The sequence below is a fragment of the Syngnathoides biaculeatus genome, chromosome 19 (assembly GCF_019802595.1).
Source record: "Syngnathoides biaculeatus isolate LvHL_M chromosome 19, ASM1980259v1, whole genome shotgun sequence".
NCBI classification, from domain to species: Eukaryota; Metazoa; Chordata; class Actinopteri; order Syngnathiformes; family Syngnathidae; genus Syngnathoides; species Syngnathoides biaculeatus.
In genome coordinates, this window is record NC_084658.1 from 15,050,623 (window position 1) to 15,072,933 (window position 22,311).

Below are 22,311 nucleotides of genomic sequence, written 5' to 3' on the forward strand. Positions count from 1 at the left end.
ACTTGCGGGCCGACAGCTGACCCAGCGCTTTCCGGTACGCTTTGTTGAACATGCCGTCGGCGTGCCGCTCCGTCCTGAGCGTGGCGCGTGCACAGAAAAGGCGGGAGGCGAGAATTACCACGGAGCTTGAATGCAACTTGTCTGCCGTCGAACGCACTCGGGAGGAATTCATTTGCTTTAAAAATGCCCGATTTGGATATTTGCCATTAAATCAATAAATACTATTAAAAAAATAAAAGAGGAAAATCCAATAATCAAAAAGAATACAGCTACAAATAAAATAAAATCCAAAATAATTAAATCAAGGTTGGGTTTTTTTTTTTTTTTTTACAATTTTGGTCAAACTGAAGGGATACAAACTAAAAAAAATAATGAAAATACATAAAAGAAAAAGAAACTGATCTGCTTAAAATTTAAGAAATTGCAAAACAATGACTCAAAGAAATTTTAAAAATTAGAATAATAACATGAAAATCAATACAACAAAATAAATTAAAGGAAAAAAATGAAATCATTAAATAAAGAGGAGCATCAATGTAGCAACGGATAAATACATTAAAATAAACAAAATAAAATACTAAAGATATAGAATGAAGTAGAGGTAAAAAAAAAAAAAAAAAAATCAAGATTCAAAAGAAATGTAATAAAATAAGGGCAATTCAAAGGGAGACAAGTATAATCCTAAGAAAATAACAAAAAGCCCCCCAAAAATGGAAAAAGGTTGAAATAGACTAGAATTCCCTTTTTTAAGACAAATCAAAGCAACACGGCCCCAAATTAAGATAAATAATAATACAAACACGAAAGAATTCTAAAAAAAAAAAAAAAAATCAAATCAAATCAAATGCAATATGTAAAGACGACAGAATATAAGTCCGGATTGCCTACCTTTTGTCCGGCGGCGGGTAATACAAAGAGTAGACGTCGTCCGCCCCCGCTGGGGGGCTTCTCACCTCCAGCTGCTGCCGGTCGTAATCCAGCGACGGCAGCGAGTTCCCGTCCACGTCGTACACTTCGCCATCAAGTCTGGTGGGGAAGGAGGAAAAAATTAAAAAAAAAAAAAAAAAAAAAAAGGATTGCTCACTTTATTAGGGACACCCACCTACCTGCGCAAAAATAAAAAAAAAATATTTATATCATTCTCTTTTTTTTTTTTTTTTTCGTGTTTTGAGCGGTTTTGCAAGCCATCCTGCGGTCTGGCATGTAAAATCTCGTTACTTGTCCCCGGTGGATGTTTCGCAGCCAATTAGTATGGATTTGCTGCCCGCTGAGATGATCCAAAGCTACTGATTCAAATAGAAGATTTAATAATCATAAAAAAAAAAAAAGTACAGGACTGAAAGGATCTAAACCAGAAAATGGAAAATTGGTTAAAACATTAAAAATAATGTTGATGAATGAGATGATTTTTTTACGGTATGTTTTAAGATTTTTAAAACTGTAAATGAGCGGTGAAAAAGAACAAAAAAAAAAAAAAATCAACAATTGAATTATTTTTTCAATTAAATTAAAAAATACATCCGGTAAAGATAGATGAGTTGTAATGAAAATTAAGAATGTAATTAATTAAAAAAAAAAAATTGAGTTGCAACGTTTTTGCTGTTTGATGAAAACTACAAAAAAATATGTCATTAGATTTGATAGATTTGAGAAGGCAAATAAGTGAGTAAAAAGCCTCCCAAAGTGTGTGATGCGCGAAGAAGGGGCGCACGTACGTAACGGCGGGGAAGCCCAGCGCCACGTGCGATCCGCTCCCGGCGGCCCGCTGCACCACCATGCCGTAGATGAGCAAGGCCAGCGCCGCTCTGCGGGACATTTTGCTGCCGAGGCAAAACGGTCAGACACGCGGCGACCACACTTTTGTTTTTTGCGGAGCTGTGCCCGAAAAAGAAAAAGCGCTTTACCGGCGGACGAGCCCCCCTGCGCCAGAGAGTGCCAGGCGAGCTCCTCTTCCTCTCCCCTCGTCGTCGTCTTGGGGGGGTCTCCTCTCCGTGGCTTCGCGGCGTCCCCCTCCAAACATTTGACAACTTTTTCCTGCCCGTGTGCGTGCGGTCCTCCCCGTTCTCCGGCTTCTCGCGGCTTTTTATGCCTCCTCGGTGGGAGGGGCCGGGAAAGGACGGAGGGAGGGGGCGGCGGGGCGGCGGGGGGGGGCACGTCATCAAGTCCCGCCGGAGTTCGTCCGCGGTGGGGGGGTGTCACGGGTGGCGTGAGGAGCTGTCCCGAGTTCTGAAAAAAAAAAAAAAAAAAAAAAAGCAAAAGTCCCACATGAGCATGTGCGTCATCAAGGTTGTTTCGTTGTTTTTAACTTGAAAAATATGAATCATATAGTTATTGTTTATGCTTGTGGCCTTGTCGGAGGGATACGTTCCTGTTTGAGGAGTGGATTTTTTTTTTTTATTTATAACACATTCTTAGTTTTTTTTTTTTTACTTTTTTATTATTATGAATGAATTTGGTGTGATATTCTCTTATTTATCTGAATGTATCTTTTATTCTACATATATATTTGATATCATTTATGAGTATGTTGTGCAGCACGGTGACACAGCTGTAACTCCCACATCCAAAAAACATGCAATATTAATTATTAACACTCTTAAATTGCCCGTAGATTGTGATTGCGAGTGCGGCTGTTTGTCTCGATGCGCCCTGCGATTGGCTGGCGACCAGTTCAGGGTGTGCCCCGCCTCCTGCCCGACGACAGCCGGGATAGGCTCCGGCACTCCCCGTGACCCTTGTGAGGATAAGCGGGTCAGAAAATGAATGCCCGGATGGATGGATGGATGGTGATTGCGATTGGGCAAAGTGATTCCGTAATGGGCCGTGGGTTCCCTCTAGTGGTACGCGAAGGAATCACCGAGTCGGTACATTTCAGTTGTATTTCACTTTTAAGTGCAACACATTTTTTTTTCTTTAATAACATTTCGTTTTGGTTTTTTTTTTAAACATTGTGCCCAAGGAAGACTTTATTAGTTTTTATGTGCAATTCATTTTTATCAAGACTCATTTTTGAGCCAATGTACTGCAGAAAAAAATGATTTTAAGAAAACATTTTGAATGAGCAGCGCCTCCAAGTGGCTTAAAGCGGCGAGTGCACAACATTGGACACAAACATTAGGTCGACTAGTTTCTAAAAGATAGTTCAAAGTGTGCGATGATAAACCAATTTTTATATTTGTACCTCTATGCTTCCCTCAATCATAATCCATAATTTTACACTGTTGTCTTTATGAATGAAGTTCCAGGAAGTGTAAAAGGACGACGAGTCACTCAGCGCGAATGGTGTCCATTAGCTAACAGTTCTTAAAATAAATATTCCATCCAATCATCTGGAAGTGACGATGACAAAACCCAAAAGTGTCTAATTTTAGCGGGGATGCTATTTATAGAAGCGGACGCCGCGCTTCAAACACTTTTATTGAAGACTCGCCAATCGGAATATTCAAGCCCCGGTTTATGAATTACGCGACTCACCCGCCTTGATATTGTAAATAAAAACTTTTGGGGGTTAAAAAAAAAAACATACAAACTCTGAAGGTGGTAGGGAAGGATGAGCAAAAACAAATACTAAATAAGATGAAAAAAAGATATAAAAACTACAAGAAATATAATTCTCGAAATTATCATACTATTTTGAAAAATACATTTTATTTGAATGAAAGTAAATGTTAAAAACTACATACAATAAATTAGTGGATAATAAAAGCAGAAATATATATATATTTGAGCTAAAAATGACATAATTAAACTCGGGGATTTAAAAGTCATAAGGGGAAAAATCGCCAATTATAATTAGAAATTATGAATATGGTGGAAACAGCTTCCTTTACTTAAAAAGTGTTGTGGTGCGTTTGGGCAACTGCACTGACTAAAAATGCCCACTTGGGGTCAGCAAAGCTTCATTTATGTCACTGAGCGCGTGTTATCCATTGACTCCTCCCTCCCTCCCTCCCTCCCTCCTTCACGCATACTTCTTTTTCTTTTTCTCTTCCCTTCTCCGCGCGTGTGTGCTCCTCCTCCTCCTCTCCTCCTCCTCCTCCTCCTCCTCCTCCTTTGTGCATGTCGCGTCCTCCACTCCGGCAGCGGACCCGGGCCTCGCTCGACCAAGTCGCGGCCGTCACGTCGGCGCCCGTGATCGGGCCGCAGCTCCAACTCAAGCTCGGGGCAATGCGTCGGACGCGCCGCGCACGGCTGTCAGCGCCCGAACCGGACTCGGGACTCGAGCGCCGGCTGACTTGAGCCGCTCTCTCGACCCGCCCCCTCGACCCCTCGCCCCCTTTATGCCATGCCGCTTCTCTCCGCGCCTCATCACCACATTGCATTTTACTTAACGGCAGTGGTGCACGGGCGGAGAATGAAGGCGGATCTCGACCACTTGGTCTAACTCTCCCTTTTTTTCTTCTTCTTCTTCATCTTTCTTTTTTTTTTATCCATTTGCGCGATTGACAGACATCAACAAAAGGCAGCGACAGGAAGGTAAGGACGAATGTAAAGTGGTCTTTGTCACGTGAGGGTGGGCTTGGCATCAACAAAGAAGTCATCAGTATGCAGCACGTGCGGCAAAATTATTGGGACACATACACACACACACACACGTCTTCAATAAATTATTCACCCGAATGCATTTTTTCGACAATTCTAAGATAGTTGACAAACTGTGGCTCAGGGCCCAAAAGTGGGCCGTGGATGCTTTTTTTGGGGTCATTTGTTCTAAATTGAGCGGCCTTTTTCCAAATATTTGTTGCTAACAGCCCCCCCACACACACACACACACACACACCACCACCAAAAAAATAGCATTTTAACTGACATTTCAATTTAACTGTAGGTGGCGCGTTGGCGCAGCTGGTAAACCGTTGGCCTCACACTTCTGAGGTCCCGGGTTCAATCCCTGACCCGCCTGTGTGGAGTTTGCATGTTCTCCCCGTGCCTGCGTGGGTTTCCTCCGGGTACTCCGGTTTCCTCCCACATTGGCAAAAACATGCAACACTAATTGGACACTCTAAATTGACCCGAGGTGTGATTGTGAGCGCGATTGGTTGTTTTTCTCTACGTGCCGTGCGACTGGGCGGCAACCACTTCAGGGTGTACCCCGCCTCCTGCCCGTTGACAGCTGGGATAGGCTCCGGCACTCGCAACGACCCTCGTGAGGATAAGCGGCAAAGAAAATGGATGGTTGAATATACATAAATTATCCAGCCATCTGTTTTCCGAGCCACTTATCCTCACATACGGTGCGAGTAAAAGCCAAAAGAGTGTTTTGCTATTTCCATATTGTTGATTTCAATTGCGGGTATGTTAATACGTGAGACTGAAACTGGATCCTGCGGCTGCATGTCGTCATCATCCGTCTCGGAACATTTTGGAGACGGCGAGATGGTCTTTGACACCCCTCCCCTGGGACTGAGTTCCGCCAAAGCCGACGCGGCATCCGTTCCGACTCTCGTAGCGTCCGCTGGCAAAGCCCCCCCCGAAAAAAAAAAAAAAAAAAACGCGCTGCAAACTTTTGGCTGTATGGCTCAGGAGCACCGAACCCAACGAACACCACCTCCAGCGTTAGCCGCCTAGACGGGTTGCCGTCGGTCGCTAACGTCGTTGAATCTCGCATGCTAGCAGAGACGCTGCGGTCTTGTTTTCATTTGCGTTCAGATGGTGTGTCTGGACAAATGCTATCGTCTAAGGTAGCCGGCTAAACGGGCCGCCGTAGCGATTGCGTCTCGATGAAAACCAACAAAGGAGTGAAGTTTTAGCTGTATTGCTCAGTTGCGCTAACTCCAAACAAATACCAAGCGTGAGGTCTGCTGCCTGAAGGGGATGCTAGAGCACCGTTACAGAGCGGTCGGATAACATAACATCAATATTTGCAGCGATCGGCGGAATGTTTTTGTCTGGCTTTTTTCAAACATCCTTGAGCGAGTCGGTTCGCTGATGGCTGCGGTCGAAACCTTCCGGACAGGCCGGCGTGACCTGCGCAAGGAACAAATAACGCCTTCGACTAGTCCAAACAGTTCAACAGGTGCTGTTTTTTTTGTGTGTGAAAGGAACGGAAAGGAAATGAAGTGAGGTTCTCCAGGACAGCAAAATTAGCGTTAGCCTTCAGCCGCTAGGCTACTTTTTCCGCTCGTTCCGGTTAGCTTTTGCAAATAAACGTACCGTAGCTCCGAGGTTCAGTCCCCAAGTCTATTCTTACCGCCTTCCCGCTCACGCAAAAGCCCAGACTACAAAAACGCGGCCGACGAATAGCAACATTCGCGCCGCTGATTGAGCGCGAGTCGAACGTGACCTCATTAGGAAGTGGCACGCGTCCACGTTAGCGCGAGCACAATTCAACGCCCAAATACAGGAAGGAGCCACGTGCGCCGCACAATTTCACGGGCGTTTGATTCCGCGCGGACTTCCTTTCCAGCCAACTCCTCGGCTATCGTGTCTTTCGTGTTTGCATGCGAAGCGGGATAGTAGGTCGCGTTCCCTCGAGCTAACGGGATGTTGTCGGTAATGAGAATGCGTTCCGATAATTAGAGCGAGGCGGGTTTTCCTGGCGGTCTCGCGGCGGCTGTCGTTCTTTGACCGGATCGACCGGATTTTCAAATTAAAGAGCCTCCCGCGGGTGGCGGCGGGGGGGTGGGGGTAGAAATATCGATGTTCTGATATCAACGCGCTAATTTTACCAGCCTGGGAAACCTCACTCCGGTCGCTCTCCAGCGGTGCGACTTTTCTGGGTAAAATTGATCAAAATATTGTTAGAAAACTGAGTGCCAGGGTGAAAACCGAACCTCAGAGCTAAAAACCGTCTCGGAACAAAAGGAACTCGGTTCCGCTAATTCTTGTACTTCAACGAAACGGTTTTGCTAATTTTGCTAAAGCGGGGAACCTCACTCCGCTCGCGTCACGCAACACCGCCTGCTTATGCCTACATGAAAATCATTAGGATTCAAGCAGAAAACAGAATGTTCTTTGGAACGCCGGACTCCCAGTTTTTGACTCGGTCTCCGGCCGGCTCTCCCAAAAATGGGACATTCGATTCAAACTCATTGTGTCATGATAAGTATGAGCTCAGCTTTTTATGATGATGATGATCCTCTTAAAGCAAATCCTCCATTCTGGTAATCTTCCTTCTAGTTCCATCTGGCGAAGTTGGCACGTTCCCCCCGCCCGCCCCCCTCGTCCGACCGTCCGCTATCACTGCTCCGATCTGCCGTTTTCCCCTGAAAACGTGTCGGAATTGACTGTGTTTGTTTGTTTGTTTGTTTTGTTTTTGGGTTCCCGATTCCGACGGTTCCCTCTGCAGTACAGCTGCGAGAACCTCATGAACTCTGCATCAGGCCCCTCCCCTAAATCACCACCAGGCAAATATCCGCCCCCGCGCGTCACATTGATCTGGGAATCAAACGCGAGCGCGCCGCGTGCCGATTAACCCTCGGCGGCCCGTCTCGGCTAATCAATCAGAGCTAACCCCCCCCCCCCCTCCCCCCTCCGGGCCTTCTTCCGAGCGCGTCAGAGAAAAAATGGTGCTAATGCCAGGAGGACTGAAACCACACGGTCGGTCGTAGCCGCGCTGATGTTTTCAATCTTGCGGTGCGGTCGGGCACGGGGCCCCCAGCGCGACCACAGCTACGTTTCGCATTAGCCCCGATGGCGTTCTCGCGCATTATTCCGATATTTAATACACACCCGCGCTTGAGTCGTGTCCATCTGAGTACTTGTAGCCCGGGCCTTGGTTGCTATATTGCGCGTTTCTCATTGGCTGATGTATTCTGCCTAGCAACTCGTGACTAGCTAGAGTAATCTCATCAGCGCTACGTTGCTACGTTGCTACGTTGGTACCTGGACCGAATTTGTCTTCAGTGCTGTTATGTGTTTGAAATTCTGTTTTGTAAACACTCAAGCAGGTACACAATTGTATCTATTTTGCAGTACTGTGGATTTTATTCAGTTTCAGTTTGGTATAAAAGTGCTACGTTGAGTTAGCATAATTTCATCATCATTGGAGATGATTTTTTTGGGGTTCACGATTAATTGCCGTTGTTTGTGCTTTTCGGCTTTACTAAGCAGTTTCCGCTGCCCCCCCAAAAGCAAGTTGTTCCCTGGATCTGCATCAAAATTCCGAAATTGCACCCCCTATCTAAGCAGTACCGCTGCTTGGTGACGGGACCTTACTACGCATATGTCCCAGTTCCCCGCGCAGCTTATCCTCTTAGCGATTCGGGATGATAACGTCAGGCCCCGATGTTTGATTTTTTTTAGGACGCGGCGTCGCAACGGCCCCCGGCCCGGCCCGGCCCGGCCCGGCACGTCACGAAAGCCGCGCTTTAAATCCTCCGCCGTCAACAATCTGTTGTGTCTGTCCCAGCGGGGCGCCGAGATGGGCTGCATCAAGAGCAAAGAGGACAAAAGCCCCGCCATCAAGTACGGCCCGGAGAACCCCTCGCCGTCCGACCCCAACTCCGCCGCCGCCCCGCCCCACGTGGGCCACTACGGGCCCGACCCCACCCAGCTCCAGCCAAGTCTAGCACCGTCCGCCTCCTGCTGCTCCGGTGGCGCTAACTTCAACTCTGCCTTCGCGCCCTTCGGGGGATCCTCGACCGCTATGACCCCTTTCGGGGGGGCGTCCTCCTTCACCGGTCCTGTGTCCACTTCCTTCTCTGGTTCTGTCCCGAGTAAGTCACAAGTATTTCAAGCAAGTGATGCGTTTTTACTGTAGCAACGATGCGTGCTCGCGATTTAAGGGGCCCCAAAATGTTCCGCAGCGACAGCAGCTGTTCGCGTACCGAGAAATGCCAAGTTAGCTTGATAGCTAAAACGTCCTTCTGTCATTTTAATAGATTAAAGTTATGCCAATTTTGTTAGCATTAAAACTTTCTTTCACAGTAAGGTTTTCTCTTGTGTAGGTAGCTGCTAATCATAATTTAGCTTAAGTTACAGTTTTTGCTGTTTTATGAGACTAAAATTTTATATTATTTGTATCGATTATTTTTATTACATTATAATTATATGTATGTATTATTATTTTTATATATTGAATATACATATTTTATCTGTACTTAGGCATGACAAGTGTATGTATTTTAAGTGAGCATGAAAGCTAACTTGAACTGTAAGCTTTTCCCTAAAGTTCAGTTGGTTAGCTTGTTAGCTAACTTGTGTTCGGACAAATAAAAACATCTAGAAATGTATTCTCCTCAATATATCGTCACTCCTCTGTTAGCATGAAAGCTAACTTATTTATTGATGCTTTGTGAGCTGCTACTGCTCGTCCATTAGCTAGCATATGCCGCTGTCATTTTTGGGACAAAATTGACCGCGTCATTCAGGCTGTTAGCGCTCAGTCTGTCACAGCACCGTCCTTGTTAGCGTCACAGCTAGCATGACTACAAGCATTTAATGCACCAGATAATTTTAGCTAACTGTCGTACGCTAAGCAAACTTATAAAATGATTGTTAGCATTCACGGCACTTCGAAATTAGCATTGCAAGCTAAGCCATTTTACCATATTTTTTTTTTTTTAAACAACCAATAATATAACCAAGACCGATCCCATTAGCGTCGTTTTCACGCCGTAATTAGTTTGTGAGAATTATCTGTGGTCGGATGTCACACCACGCAAGCCTCTTGTTTCGCCGGGATTTAGCCCGGTAATCCTATTTCGTGTCGGGCGATGACGTCCCGCGGGGGAAATATTTGCTTTGCTCCGAAAGATAACGGGATTACGGAAGAATGTCATCAGCAGGTGGATTTGAGGGCTCGCCTCGAGACTTTCCCAAACCGTTTGGGCTGCGTGACTCCGTCAGATGCGGCGCATGTTCACGTGTGTTTTTCAGGCGGCGTGACCTTCTTCGTGGCGCTGTACGACTACGAGGCCAGAACGTCGGACGACCTCTCGTTCAAGAAGGGCGACCGCTTCCAGATCATCAACAACACGTACGGTTCCCGTCCCCCGTTACGGCTACAAAAAGCGCCGCTGGGTTGACACGCGATTCCCTCAGCAGAGAAGGAGACTGGTGGGAAGCTCGCTCCATCACCAGTGGCAAGAAAGGCTACATCCCCAGTAACTATGTGGCGCCTGCGGACTCCATACAGGCTGAAGAGTAAGTGGGACTCCTTGGGACTGCGTGAACCACTACATTCAATTCATTGGGGTTGTGGATGAGCCGCAACCTGTCCTAGCTGACTACGGCTAAGAGAAGTTTGGCCCAATTGTCGAACCACTCCACAAGTTGATCTCAAACATCACTGACCAGTGTAGTAGTTCACGTAGCGGACGCCGAACTCTCGCTCACAAGTTGCTTCCTCTCGGTCTTCCAAGGTGGTACTTTGGGAAAATGGGCCGCAAGGACGCCGAGAGATTGCTGCTGAATCCGGGGAATCATCGCGGGACCTTCCTGGCGCGGGAAAGCGAAACCACGAAAGGTGACGACATCCCCGCTCCGCCCATCCCGCCGACGTTTTCACGTGAACGGCGCGCTGGCGGTCTCGGCGTCCAGGCGCTTTTTCTCTCTCCATCCGCGACTGGGACGAAGCCAGAGGCGACAACGTGAAGCACTACAAGATCCGCAAGTTGGACAGCGGCGGCTACTACATCACCACGCGAGCGCAGTTCGACACCTTGCAGAAACTCGTCAAACACTACACGGGTACGTACGTCTTTGTCCACAAATGTAGCGGGACACATAGCCCCTGCCGTTTTGCGTTCGCCGCAACGCGTCCGGGCGTACGGGTAAAGAATTCCGCGCCCTCTCGTACCGCAGAACATGCCGACGGGCTGTGCCACAAGCTCACCGCCGTTTGCCCCACCGTCAAACCTCAGACGCAGGGTCTCGCCAAGGACGCCTGGGAGATACCCCGAGAGTCCCTCAGGCTGGAGCTCAAGCTGGGCCAGGGCTGCTTCGGAGAGGTCTGGATGGGTAAGTCGGAACCTGGGCCTCCGGACGATCCGGGCGCCATTTTTACGCTGCGTGAAGCGCTGCGGCAGTTTTTCTCGCTCGGGAGACCGTCCGCCTTCAATAACGCGGAACGACGAGATGCGATGCGTGACGCCATTGTTCCGCCCAGGTACGTGGAACGGCACCACCAAAGTGGCCATCAAGACGCTGAAGCCGGGCACCATGTCGCCCGAGGCCTTCCTGCAGGAGGCTCAGATCATGAAGAAGCTGCGGCACGACAAACTGGTGCCGCTGTACGCCGTGGTCTCGGAGGAGCCCATCTACATCGTCACCGAGTACATGGCCAAAGGTACGACGTACGCAAACTTGCCCGTCTTGAGCGTCTTTGGGGCTTGGCGTCGTTCTGCGACAGACCCGCGACCCACGTTATGATATGCACATTTGGTATTTATAGTTTCCGGAATAAACCACACTGAACATTATGCCTCTGCCTGGGAGTCCTGCATTTGAGTCCGCCGCCTTACCGGAGGTTCGTGACATCCGTCCATCCATTTTCCTAGCCGCTTATCCTCACAAGGGTCGCGGGGGAGTGCTGGAGCCTATTTCTTTGTTTTCTTTTAATGAGAACACGTTGGGAAAATTCGTCAAAGGCCATCGCAGCGGCCGAAGTGGCAAATCCAATTCGGATTTCTCTCCTCGGTCTCGAGTCGGGAGTTCAACCGACCTCCCGCGAGAGAGAGCGCTATTTATAAACTCGTCAAGTCTGAGCCTGCCACGTTCGAGAAGTGAACCCACCCACTGCGCTTTTCTTTTACGTTTTTTTTTTTTTCAAGCAGCCGAGGTCAAGGAAATTAAAAATGTATTCATATGTATATCTATATTCATGGCCATTTGTATTCAGTTCAGCTGGGAAAAGCTGGTCATTGTGGTTTTGCTCAAGGTTGGGGGGCCTCCGGCGGTTTCCGACGCGCGATGCTACTGCAAGCGATATTCCGCACTGATTAATACTTTTCCTAATAGGCGCTGACAACGGAGGGAGCTTCGTTGACTGTTTATTACATGCTAATAACAAACCTCGCTACAGGTGGCGCATTTGCGTGCATCCCATGTGCATCTTCTCATTCCGTTTTATGACTTTTTTTTTTTTTTTTTTAAATTTACAGGCAGCTTGCTGGACTTCCTCAAAGAAGGTGACGGAAAGTTCCTGAAGCTTCCCCTGCTCGTGGACATGGCTGCACAGGTGAGCCAAAATATCATCATCATTATTGAACGTCCCCAAAGATTTTTTTTTTTTTGCTTTTCTTTTCAAAGAAAAATGAGTACTTGAACCCCCCGACAAAACCCGGAAATGCACTCCCAGCGTAGCCTACTCTACTACTAAAGCATACATTTAAAGCAAAAAATATATTTCTTCAATCATTTTATTATGTAAAGCATTCAAACTATACATGTATTCCTACTATGCAGTTCATTATCAGGAAAAGCTCAAAAAAATGCTTTAAAAAGTCACATTTTTTAGACTTGGAACGCATTATTTCTTTTTCCGTTAATTGTAATGGGAAATATCGATTTGGTTTTCGAACAAATCGCTTCTCGAACGGCCTTCCTTGTTATATAAAACATTCAAACTATACATGTATTCCTACTATGCAGTTTATTATCAGGAAAAGCTAAAAGAAATGCTTTAAAAAGCCAAATTTTTTTCCACTTGGAACGCATTATTTCTTTTTCCATTACTTGTAATGGGAAACATCGACTTGGTTTTCCAACAAATCGCTTCTCGAACCGCCTTCTGGAACGGATTGTGGTCGAGAACCGAGGTTGTACTGTATACCCAAATGAAAAGATTAATAGTTCTTAATTTCACACTCGACGGGTTGCAGCCATCCCATAATTTTCAGTTTTAAAGAGCAGTTGTGGATTTTTTTTTTTTTTTTTTTTTTAATTTTTCATTTTTTTTTTTAAAGATCGCAGACGGCATGGCGTTCATCGAGAGGATGAACTACATCCACCGGGACCTGCGCGCCGCCAACATCCTGGTCGGCGACAACCTGGTGTGCAAGATCGCCGACTTTGGCCTGGCCAGGTTGATCGAGGACAACGAGTACACGGCCAGGCAAGGTAGGGGAACTCCGGCCTCGGGCTTTGTGACCCCGAAAAAAAAAAAAAAAAATTCTCAATCAATAATAAACACATTTTGTGAAAGTCATATTTTGCTGGTATTCATGTGGATGGTGAATCTAGTACAGCCTTGAGAGGAAAGCGAAACAATTCTGGGAGGGGCTGAAATGGGACACTTTGGCGCCCTCTGGTGGAGCTCAATTCTGTTTCACGTCCCCGTTCAGGAGCCAAGTTCCCCATCAAGTGGACGGCGCCGGAGGCGGCGCTGTACGGACGCTTCACCATCAAGTCGGACGTGTGGTCCTTCGGCATCTTGATCACGGAGCTGGTCACCAAAGGCAGAGTGCCCTACCCGGGTGAGACCAGCCCCAAAAACACCCGACGGGAAATGACGATGTCGTCACTTTATGTTGGACACACAGATGTGGCCGCAGACATGCAAAAAAAAAAAAAAAATGGAGAGACGGGTAAACACAAACACACACCCGGACGCGTACACAGATGAGTCCATCTGCTGGAAAATTGAACACTGCCTATTTTTTATAACCATCTGCCACATTCATATTGCCCCAAGGGTGTGTGTGTGTGTGTGTCGTAGAGGGTGTTCCGTTTTGCGGGCGAGCGTCCAAAGCAGACGCACACACACACACACACTCCATAAATGAGCTCATTGGATAATTGCTGGAAATAATTAGACTAACCCTGATTAATCATCACCAAGGAAGCGCGGTGATTTTTCACATTTCAGATGCATAAATAATATTTGGAAATCCCCGAATGAGTTTGTCTGTAAGCCAAGAGTTTGATTTTTTTTTTTTTTAAATAACAATGACAATACTTATCACACATATAACCAGTATTATGTTTGGCAATTTTTGTGTATATTTTAGAAACAGGTATGATATTATTTACATTTTTTTGTAAATATATTGCATGGTACCTCTGTACTATTTTGAATTTTTAATCTTAATTTATATTCCTTTTATGAATGAGATATTTTTCCATGATACATTCGCATTTATTTATATATTTTTTAAAATATATTTACAGTCATTACTATAGATGGTATTAATTACTTTTATACAATAATTGTTTTTTTTTCCTTTGGCTTTCTGCAAAATTAATTATGGAACAACTGACATCCCCGTTGGTCTAAAAAAAAAAAAACAATGAGTCTTGTGACGAAAACAACAAAAACAAAGACATGAAAAGCATCTTTCTCCGAAAGTGCTTGGAAAACTGTTTTCCATTGATAATAATAATCATTAAAAAAAATTAAAATATATATGTATATATATATATATATATATATATATATATATATATATATAATATATATATATATGGTAAGTTTCTTTCAGCTTGTGTGTATATTATATATATATATGTGTGTAAATATATATATATATATATAATTATTATGATTATCAAGCAAAAATACTGTAGTTTTCCTCGCATTTTATCAGAAAGATGCGCTTCATGTCTTTGTTTTTGTTGTTTTGGTCACAAGGCTATATATATACAGTATACACACACACACAAGCCCAAAAAAACTTACTATATATATATATATTATATATATATATATATATATATTTATATCCTAATATTTGTATATATTATATGTATACACACACAAAAAGTGTGTAAGAACATGCTGAGGTTTTCCCCAATTTTTCTTTTTTTCTGAGAGAGAAAAGAGCCAAACGACGATGAACCGAGGGAGCGAGTCCGTTTTTTTCAAAATGGTTAAAAATCCTGATGATTGATGACAAATTATTATTTTTTCCTTCTGATATTTGTTGTCGTCGCACAGGCATGGTGAACCGCGAGGTTCTGGAGCAGGTGGAGCGCGGCTACCGGATGCCGTGCCCGCAGGGCTGCCCCGAGTCGCTGCACGAGATGACCAAGCTGTGCTGGAAGAAGGAGGCGGACGAGCGGCCCACCTTCGAGTACGTCCAGTCCTTCCTGGAGGACTACTTCACCGCCACCGAGCCCCAGTACCAGCCCGGGGAGAACCTATAGCTAGACCGTTGCGATTGGCGCCGACTTGCGTCGTAACGCCTGCGCAAATTCATAAGCGGACGAAAATCTGCCTTTTACAAAGGTGACGTCGGCGTCAAATATGGACCACGACAGCTGTACAGGCGCAGCCCGCTAAATTGGAACGTCAGAAAAATGCATTTAAGTTGTTCAGTTCGGGAAGTGAAACTCGTCCAATGTGTGAACTTCATTTCGATATGTCACGTTATTATTTAAATGTTATTCATTTACTGATTATTTCACAGAATTAAGTTGATGAGCAGGGGGAGAGATGTCAATGTGTATGTATTGTACAATCATACTTATTCTATCTTTCAAATATGTTAAATATTAGAATCAATCGACCTGTTTTGTATTTTAAAAATTCAAAAAAAAGTTACATTTTTGTTTTGTATTTATCGGTATTATTTAAAATAAACCAACTATTGAATGAGCTAAATGAATAAAAACATACATTTAAATTCATCAACTTGAAGTGAGGGAAATGTAACAATTAATAATTAATATTACAACCTAACTGATGATTTAAATGTTCGACGGCCCGGATTGGAGACCTGAGAGGCCCGTATGCAGCCCCCAGACCATACTTTGCCCACCGGTGTATTATAGACGATCAATTATTATTTAATGAGCTAAATGAATAAAAACCTACATTTGAATTCATCAACTTGAAGTGAGGGAAATGTAACAATTAATAATTAATCTTGCAACCTAATTGATGATTTAAATGTTCGACAGCCCGGATTGCAGAACTGAGAGGGCCGTATGTAGCCCCCAGACCATACATTGCCCACCCATATATTACAGATGATAAATTATTATTTTTTCTTTCTTACAAAATTGGTGACTACAGCAAAATCGACAACCTCGTCATCCCAAGGAGGTTTTTTTTTTTTTGCCAAATGAATCTGAACAACGTACGAGTTTCACTTTATGAACTGAATTTATTAGATATGATTTATATTAACATATCCAATTTATGCGGACGCACCCGTATTTAGCATCAACGGTTGCGGCATGAAATGTAGTGTCACCATAATGCCACGAAATGGATAAAAACCCACATAGTAAGGGAATCAAATTTCAAAACGACTCCATCGTACGTACACGAGTGTCCGATCGCGTTTGTTTACGTCGCACGCACGCGAGCCACGAGGGAACCGATCGCCGCAGATCCGAGACCTCGCCGGATTTGCCGAGGTGTTCTACAAGGTAGCGCGGTGAATTATGCATCAAAAGCATTAATTATGAATAAAGCTACAATGGAGAGTCCCGCCGGGGATCGGCGGCCTTCTGTCATAGCGCGTGATTCATATCGGGCGGTTTTAATACCAACTGTGCATTCCAAGGCCTTCAGTATCCATATATTTCTGTCATACATGCTTAAAATGGTGACTTTTACATTGATTTGTATATATTTTTTTTTTTTTTAATATGCTGTGTATTCTGACAGGAGCGTAGACTAAACCTCTTGGAAATGTGACTGAATCTTTATGTACATCAAGCAGCATAGCAATATACACAAACTTATGTATTGATTTCCCCCGTGGGAATGACGTTATTGAACTTTGTACATGATGGGAAACCTTTAAAAAAAAATATTAGGAACAAAAGTGCCGAATCGATTATTCATTTTACACGTTATCGATTTATAGTCCTTCGATGCACTTGGGTTGACACTAGCTCGGGAAGTTAGCTTTCCGGAAGGAAATTTATCGGTTTAAGTACTTTAAAAATGTATTTTATCGATACAAGGTAATGTATTAGATTAGGCACGACATATTTTATATTCATGCGCGTGTGGGTTTTTTTTTTGTTTTTTTTTTTTTTCACTTTAAAGGAGGAAATCATGGGAGTATCACACTGTAGTTTTTTTCGCGGTATTACTGACTGGGACCGTGGCAGTACTAAACTACATCTCCCATGATCCTCAGCGCAGTGCGGGTGCCGGAAAAGGAAAGTGAACGACCCGCGAAATTTAAAATCAGGACGTCGAATAAGTACGGAATATATAAATATTCGACGTCATTGCAGGACATATTTTGGTTTTGTTGTATGTTAAAATCCATAGAGGAGAAATGTTTGCTTATCCCGGTCGTCTAGAAGTCGGGGAATACAAGTGATATGAAAACTTAAAGCCACTAAGTTGATGTAGGAAGAAGCACGTGAGGAAAATATCAATTCTTGAGACATTACAAGCATTTTATTTTCGTCACGTGAGGTCAAAAGTTGGGGAATGCTTGAGCTAAGCTCACTGAGCTAAAAAAAAAAAGAAAGAAAAGGCTGGATAGCCCATCTGCCACCAAAACTGAAGTCACCGAAAGCAGATATCCGCCATCTTGATCCTCCCAAAACAACCATGTCGACCTTTTTCGTGGCTGAGAAAACCTTCCACAGGTAAGTTGGAAAGATTTACTTTGACACTATTAAAGTTTGTTTGTAAAGGTTTTTTTTTCTCATGAGCTTAATTCACTTGAACAAAGTTTTGTTTACGGTTGTTCTTATTCACTGTTCACTCTGTGCTTCACCTTTTATAGGCCGTGTCAATATTTTCCCAAACTTCATCAGTGGATAAGCAAGAAAACACGTTTATCTGTGAATTTTTTAAATGAATTTCATAATACAGAACTCTGCAAATTGAATTTGTTTTTTTAACAGCGAGGAAACAAGTTGACATTTTCTGTCTGAAAAAAGACGTCGCAGAGTTAACAAATGAACAATGTGTTTAGCATGTATTTTTCCCATTGCGAGTCCTTATTTCCAAAAATATATCCAACTCATTGACTTAAAATGTAATGTTTTTATGATGATTTTTTTTTTTTTTTTTGCTGTCACGATAGGCGTATTTTGGGAAAAGTTAGCATGTCACGGAAATCGGTCCCGAGGTAATATGCGAGGTTTCTTGCTCGTCACGGTGTTATGTTAGCATTTTTTTTTGCCTTATCAAGTTAAATTAAAAAACCTTCATGTTACCAGAACTGAAAAAATGTCAAACTCACACGACCAGTTTTAATTCTACATGCCAAACGTTGAGAACCCCCCCACCCCCGGCCATAATCCAATTTATAAACCATGTCATCCACAAGTTTTGGGAGTACCAAAATGGCGGCCAACTGGCATCAACTAATCGACATACGACTAAATATGTACACGCTATCCAGTCTTTATTTATATATAAGTGGTTGTGACACACAAGATGGAGGACAAGGGAATCCAGAGACTGTAGTGGCGTCATCGTGAACGTATACGTTCAACCTGGACTGTCCAACGTCATAAAGACACAAATCATAACACAACTGTACATGCTTTATTTGCATAAAATAACATTTTCAATCCTCAAGCAACTTTTGAGCACAAATACAGAAGAACGTGAGCTTATTTCTTTGCGAGTGTACATCTTTAAAGGGGACGCTTTGAGTGGAAACGGACCTTTTGATCACTTGTTTTCAAAAATTCGGCCGTTGCAAGTGCGCGCCAAAATGAATCGAGTCAATCTTTCGTCCCGCACGCGGGAAGTACAATTCCATTTTTAACCGATCATCACAGTAACGGAAAAGATAATCATGTGAGATCAAAATAAAACGGCGATGTAATTCTTTATTGGAAAAAGTTATCTCGGAGCTGCGATGAGAAGTAACTGTAAAAAGTTGGACCATTTGCATCTTATCCTTAGATTAGATCCTTTTTGACATTTTCCGACTTTAAAGACGGCGGCCGGTCTCACACGGCCATCTCCATCTTGATGGCCGGGTGCGGGTCGTAGCCGACGAGCGCGAAGTCCTCGGCGCGGAAATTGTCGATGCGCTCCACCTTCCGCAGGATCTCCATTTTGGGGAAGGGGCGGACCTCCCTCCGCAGCTGCCGAGCGAGCAAATCATCAAATCGATGGCGATCCGGGCACGGTCCGAACTCGGTTCCCCCGCCGGCCGGGAGCGTACCTGCGCTTTGAGCGGTTCCACGTGGTTGGCGTAGACGTGCGCGTCGCCCAGCGTGTGGACGAAGTCGCCGGGGCGGAGCCCCGCGACGTGCGCGATCATGCACGTGAGCAGCGCGTAGCTGGCGATGTTGAAGGGCACGCCCAGGCCCATGTCGGCCGAGCGCTGGTACAGCTGGCACGACAGCTCGCCCTCGCACACGTAGAACTGGCACAGGGCGTGGCAGGGCGGCAGCGCCATCAGCGGCAGATCTGGGGATTAAAAAAAAATAATACTCGGAATCATCGCGAGGAGCGGTTTCAATTTTGACCCTCAAGCCGGGCGTGGTCCAAAACGAAATTCAATATAGCTTGCATCGTTGTCTCGGGGATGAGAATGATTCATTTTGAAAATCTCATGAAATATAAAATAGAGCGATAAAATGCGCGATCGACAGGGCCAGTGCTACAGATCGGCCGAATCGTATTAACAGTTGTCAATTAAGCCACGCCCGTCATGTCGTTATTATAAACACCAAATTTAATGCGAACAGATAGCAATGCCGTTTTCTGCCGTCATTAATTTCACGCCGAGCGTTGCCGACAAATGCCGGCGGGCGGTCTTGATCACAGCCTCGCCCCGCGTCAAGTCGTAAAAATGTTCTCAACGCATTAACACGTTTCGCAAAAATGACATTTTCAGCTGGGAAAAAAACAAACAAACAAAACTCGGAATTCCCCAAACCCGCGTAAAATTCTCATCCCTGTCGTCCGCACCTTTCGGGTTCCACGCGCACATGATGATGCGCCTGTCGTCCGGGTTACTCTTAATGGTGTCGATGACTTTCTGCAGCTGGTCCACGCCTTGCCCTGTGTAATCTGACAAAAGCGAAATGTTGCTACACGCTTGCTAGTTTTTGTTTTTGCAAGGTCGTCGGCCTTTACCGGCGTGCATGTCTGTGTAGTCGGCGCCGAAGTGGCGCCACTGGAAGCCGTAGACGGGTCCCAGGTCGCCTTCCTCGCGCTCGCTAAAGCCGCACTTGTCCAGGAACCACCGTGAGCCGTTGGAGTCCCAAATCTTTACGCCTTTCTCCGACAGCTCCTTGGAATTCGTCGATCCCTGGCGGCATAAATCGCAAAAAAAAAAACAAAAAAAAAATAGCAGAAGAACCGCCAAGCGATTCCCTTTCCGCTCACCTTGATAAACCAAAGTAGCTCTTCGACGATTCCTTTCCAGAACACTTTTTTGGTGGTGAGCAAAGGAAACTGATCTACGAGGAAAAGCGAGCGAAACCGCGCAGGTTAGGAAAATGCATTTCACCTCTACAGTACAGGTGTCAAACTCAAGGCCCGGGGGCCAGATCTGGCCCGCCACATGATTTTTTTTTTTTTTTTTTTTGGTGGCCCGCGAAGCCAAATCTGGGTTCAATTTCCATGATTCTTGTAAAAATCTGCACCAATATTTCAAATCGTCATATATGATAAACGATAAATTTGCGATATTACAAGCATTTTTGTGTTACCAAACGTGAATAGTTGGGAAAAAAAAAAAAAAACACCTTACCCTTGATTTCGGGATTCCAAAACTACTTCATAAATTGATGATGTAAATATGATGAGACGATTCAATATTTTTGTCCCTCTGAGGGGAACCGGAACAACAATGTGGCCCGTGAGAAAAATGAGTTTGACACCCCTGCTCTCCTGTGTCTAACAGACACTTGTTGCATTCTACCAGGCGCTCCAGCAGAACCACTTTGAAAAATGGCCGCGGTACTATTTCCGTTGTCCAACTCTACGACATTGCTATGAAAATGACAAAAGGGGTATTCGTACTTATTCATCAATCTATGCCAGTTATGTATAGCGCTAAATGGCAGAAGGTACAAATACTGGTCCTGGATAACAACCACTTCCATTCATATAACAAAATTAGCTTTTTGCTCATATTTTGACAATCAGAAATGAGTTAAATGCAAGCTTAGGGTTCGAGCGAGGCTTACCGCGGAGGCTGTATCGGGCCTGCGCGCCGAACACCGAGAGGACGCCGGTCCCGGTCCGGTCTCCTTTCTTGGAGCCGTGCTCCAGAATGAACTTCACCAGGTTCAGATAGCCGCGCTCGTCGCAAAATGAACTCAGCGAGCTCACCTTCTCCTCTTTCGGCTTCTCGCCGCCGTTGTCCCCGGTAACTAGGATCCCCGTTGCGGGCATTTTATGCAGAAACATAAACAAAAAACAAAACAAAACAAAACAAAAAACGGTGCCGGTGTTATTGGCAATGTCGCTCAAAAAACGCCCACGTGATTTGCAAATCGCGAACAGCGACCAATAGCAGGGCCAGAATGACTTCCTCGTTGTCTGTAGTCTCGCGAGAATAAAAAATGGCGCCCGTTTTTAAAAAAACCTTGGTTAAGAAATGTAAAAATAAGTTGGAAATTCTAACTTTAATTGTGAAACCCAAGGCATGTATTGTTTTCGACCGGAAGGATCTAGTTAAATTCTTCCAAGATGACACACACGGTCCTCTAAAGCTGAGGAAAAAAAACCCTAATAAACACACGGTCATCTGGATGAGTGTGTCACCTAAAATAATCCCACCTCAAACATGGAGACGATATATAGTTCCGAGATCTATTACTGACACCATGTGGTCAGGCAATATTATTACAAACACTTTCCACCGCGGTTGTTCATTCCATAGCAGCAGTTTTGAATTTTTTTTTTACACCGCAAGTACCTCAAAAAAAAAAAAAAAAAAAATCTTTCCAATTTCCGCCATAATTGCCTGCATTAAAATGCATTCCGATTATAGACAGTAAAATAGCCGAGCTTTTAATTGTCAAAAGGCGCGTTGACACTGACACCTAAGTTCACCGCACTGTCTAAAAAAAAAATGCAATGTGCTTGAGAAGGAAAAATAAGAAAAATAAATGAAATAAATATTGTTGTGGAAGTTTAAAACATGCCTCATTTTACTAGTGTTTGTTTTCCAGTTGAATTGAATTCAACGATACTTTCGCACACCAGCAGAGGGAGAACGCGTACAAAAACATTTCGAGAATCGCCGACCTAAATTATTAGTGACTGGCATTTCGGTTTTAAAAGTAGGAGTAAGAAGCAGACGTGATACAAGATGTGGCTTTCCCCCGAGTTATCGCAATTCAAAGCCAATATGAAATGAAAGCCGCCTGTGAATCAAATTTGAATTTTTAGCGTCATGCGCTGTTGAATTTGACTCACGCCAAACAAAATAGTGTATAATGTAAGTGTATAATTCATGACCAACAAACACAAAACTAAGGCCTTTAATGTTTTTTTTTTTTTTAATATAGTGTCACAGTTTGTAATCCAGT

General features: G+C 44.4%; 3 protein-coding genes across 18 annotated transcripts in view; 1 reads left to right on the top strand and 2 right to left on the bottom strand.

Annotated features, from left to right (window-relative positions):
• The window catches only part of LOC133492495 (tyrosine-protein kinase Yes-like), a 40,901-nt gene extending 24,264 nt beyond the window's left edge, over nt 1–16,637 (top strand). For 7 of the 16 annotated variants that reach the window (XM_061804749.1, XM_061804748.1, XM_061804750.1 and 4 more), the window contains 10 exons: nt 8,351–8,657; nt 9,820–9,919; nt 9,988–10,086; nt 10,305–10,408; nt 10,483–10,902; nt 11,051–11,230; nt 12,045–12,121; nt 12,849–13,002; nt 13,227–13,358; nt 14,819–16,637. In XM_061804749.1, the coding sequence (XP_061660733.1) occupies nt 8,351–8,657; nt 9,820–9,919; nt 9,988–10,086; nt 10,305–10,408; nt 10,483–10,902; nt 11,051–11,230; nt 12,045–12,121; nt 12,849–13,002; nt 13,227–13,358; nt 14,819–15,027 (1,782 nt within the window). In that variant the 3' untranslated portion in view covers nt 15,028–16,637. Of the gene's footprint in view, nt 1–2,467; nt 2,752–3,995; nt 4,477–4,521; nt 6,017–8,244; nt 8,658–9,819; nt 9,920–9,984; nt 10,087–10,304; nt 10,409–10,482; nt 10,903–11,050; nt 11,231–12,044; nt 12,122–12,848; nt 13,003–13,226; nt 13,359–14,818 lie in introns of those variants that run through there. The other 9 variants (XM_061804756.1, XM_061804757.1, XM_061804764.1 and 6 more) reach the window with 9 other exon arrangements.
• On the bottom strand, nt 374–2,117 carry LOC133492497 (glucagon family neuropeptides-like). The gene is made up of 3 exons (XM_061804769.1): nt 1,905–2,117; nt 1,716–1,820; nt 374–1,026 (listed from the first exon to the last, which is right to left on the bottom strand). The coding sequence occupies exons 1-3, from the start codon at nt 2,018–2,020 to the stop codon at nt 885–887; spliced, it is 363 nt and encodes a 120-aa protein (XP_061660753.1). The 5' UTR covers nt 2,021–2,117; the 3' UTR covers nt 374–884.
• Nucleotides 16,638–18,332: 1,695 nt separating the features above from the next.
• On the bottom strand, nt 18,333–21,545 carry tyms (thymidylate synthetase). The gene is made up of 6 exons (XM_061805154.1): nt 20,962–21,545; nt 20,156–20,229; nt 19,904–20,078; nt 19,736–19,837; nt 18,984–19,231; nt 18,333–18,903 (listed from the first exon to the last, which is right to left on the bottom strand). Exons 1-6 carry the CDS (start codon nt 21,182–21,184, stop codon nt 18,766–18,768), a joined length of 960 nt encoding a protein of 319 aa, XP_061661138.1. The 5' UTR covers nt 21,185–21,545; the 3' UTR covers nt 18,333–18,765.
• Nucleotides 21,546–22,311: the final 766 nt, after the last annotated feature.

Bases quoted from the DNA above. Each gene is read 5' to 3' on its own strand.
- LOC133492497 (XM_061804769.1), bottom strand. From the start codon at position 2,020: ATGTTTGGAGGGGGACGCCGCGAAGCCACGGAGAGGAGACCCCCCCAA. The intron at 1,821-1,904 runs GTAAAGCGCTTT...TTGCCTCGGCAG, and splicing joins GCAGGGGGGCTCGTCCGCCG to CAAAATGTCCCGCAGAGCGG. The intron at 1,027-1,715 runs GTACGTGCGCCC...CTTCCCCACCAG, and splicing joins CTGGGCTTCCCCGCCGTTAC to ACTTGATGGCGAAGTGTACG.
- tyms (XM_061805154.1), bottom strand. From the start codon at position 21,184: ATGTTTCTGCATAAAATGCCCGCAACGGGGATCCTAGTTACCGGGGAC. The intron at 20,079-20,155 runs GTGAGCGGAAAG...TTATGCCGCCAG, and splicing joins AGCTACTTTGGTTTATCAAG to GGATCGACGAATTCCAAGGA. The intron at 19,232-19,735 runs GTGCGGACGACA...TTTAATCCCCAG, and splicing joins GTGCGCGTGGAACCCGAAAG to ATCTGCCGCTGATGGCGCTG.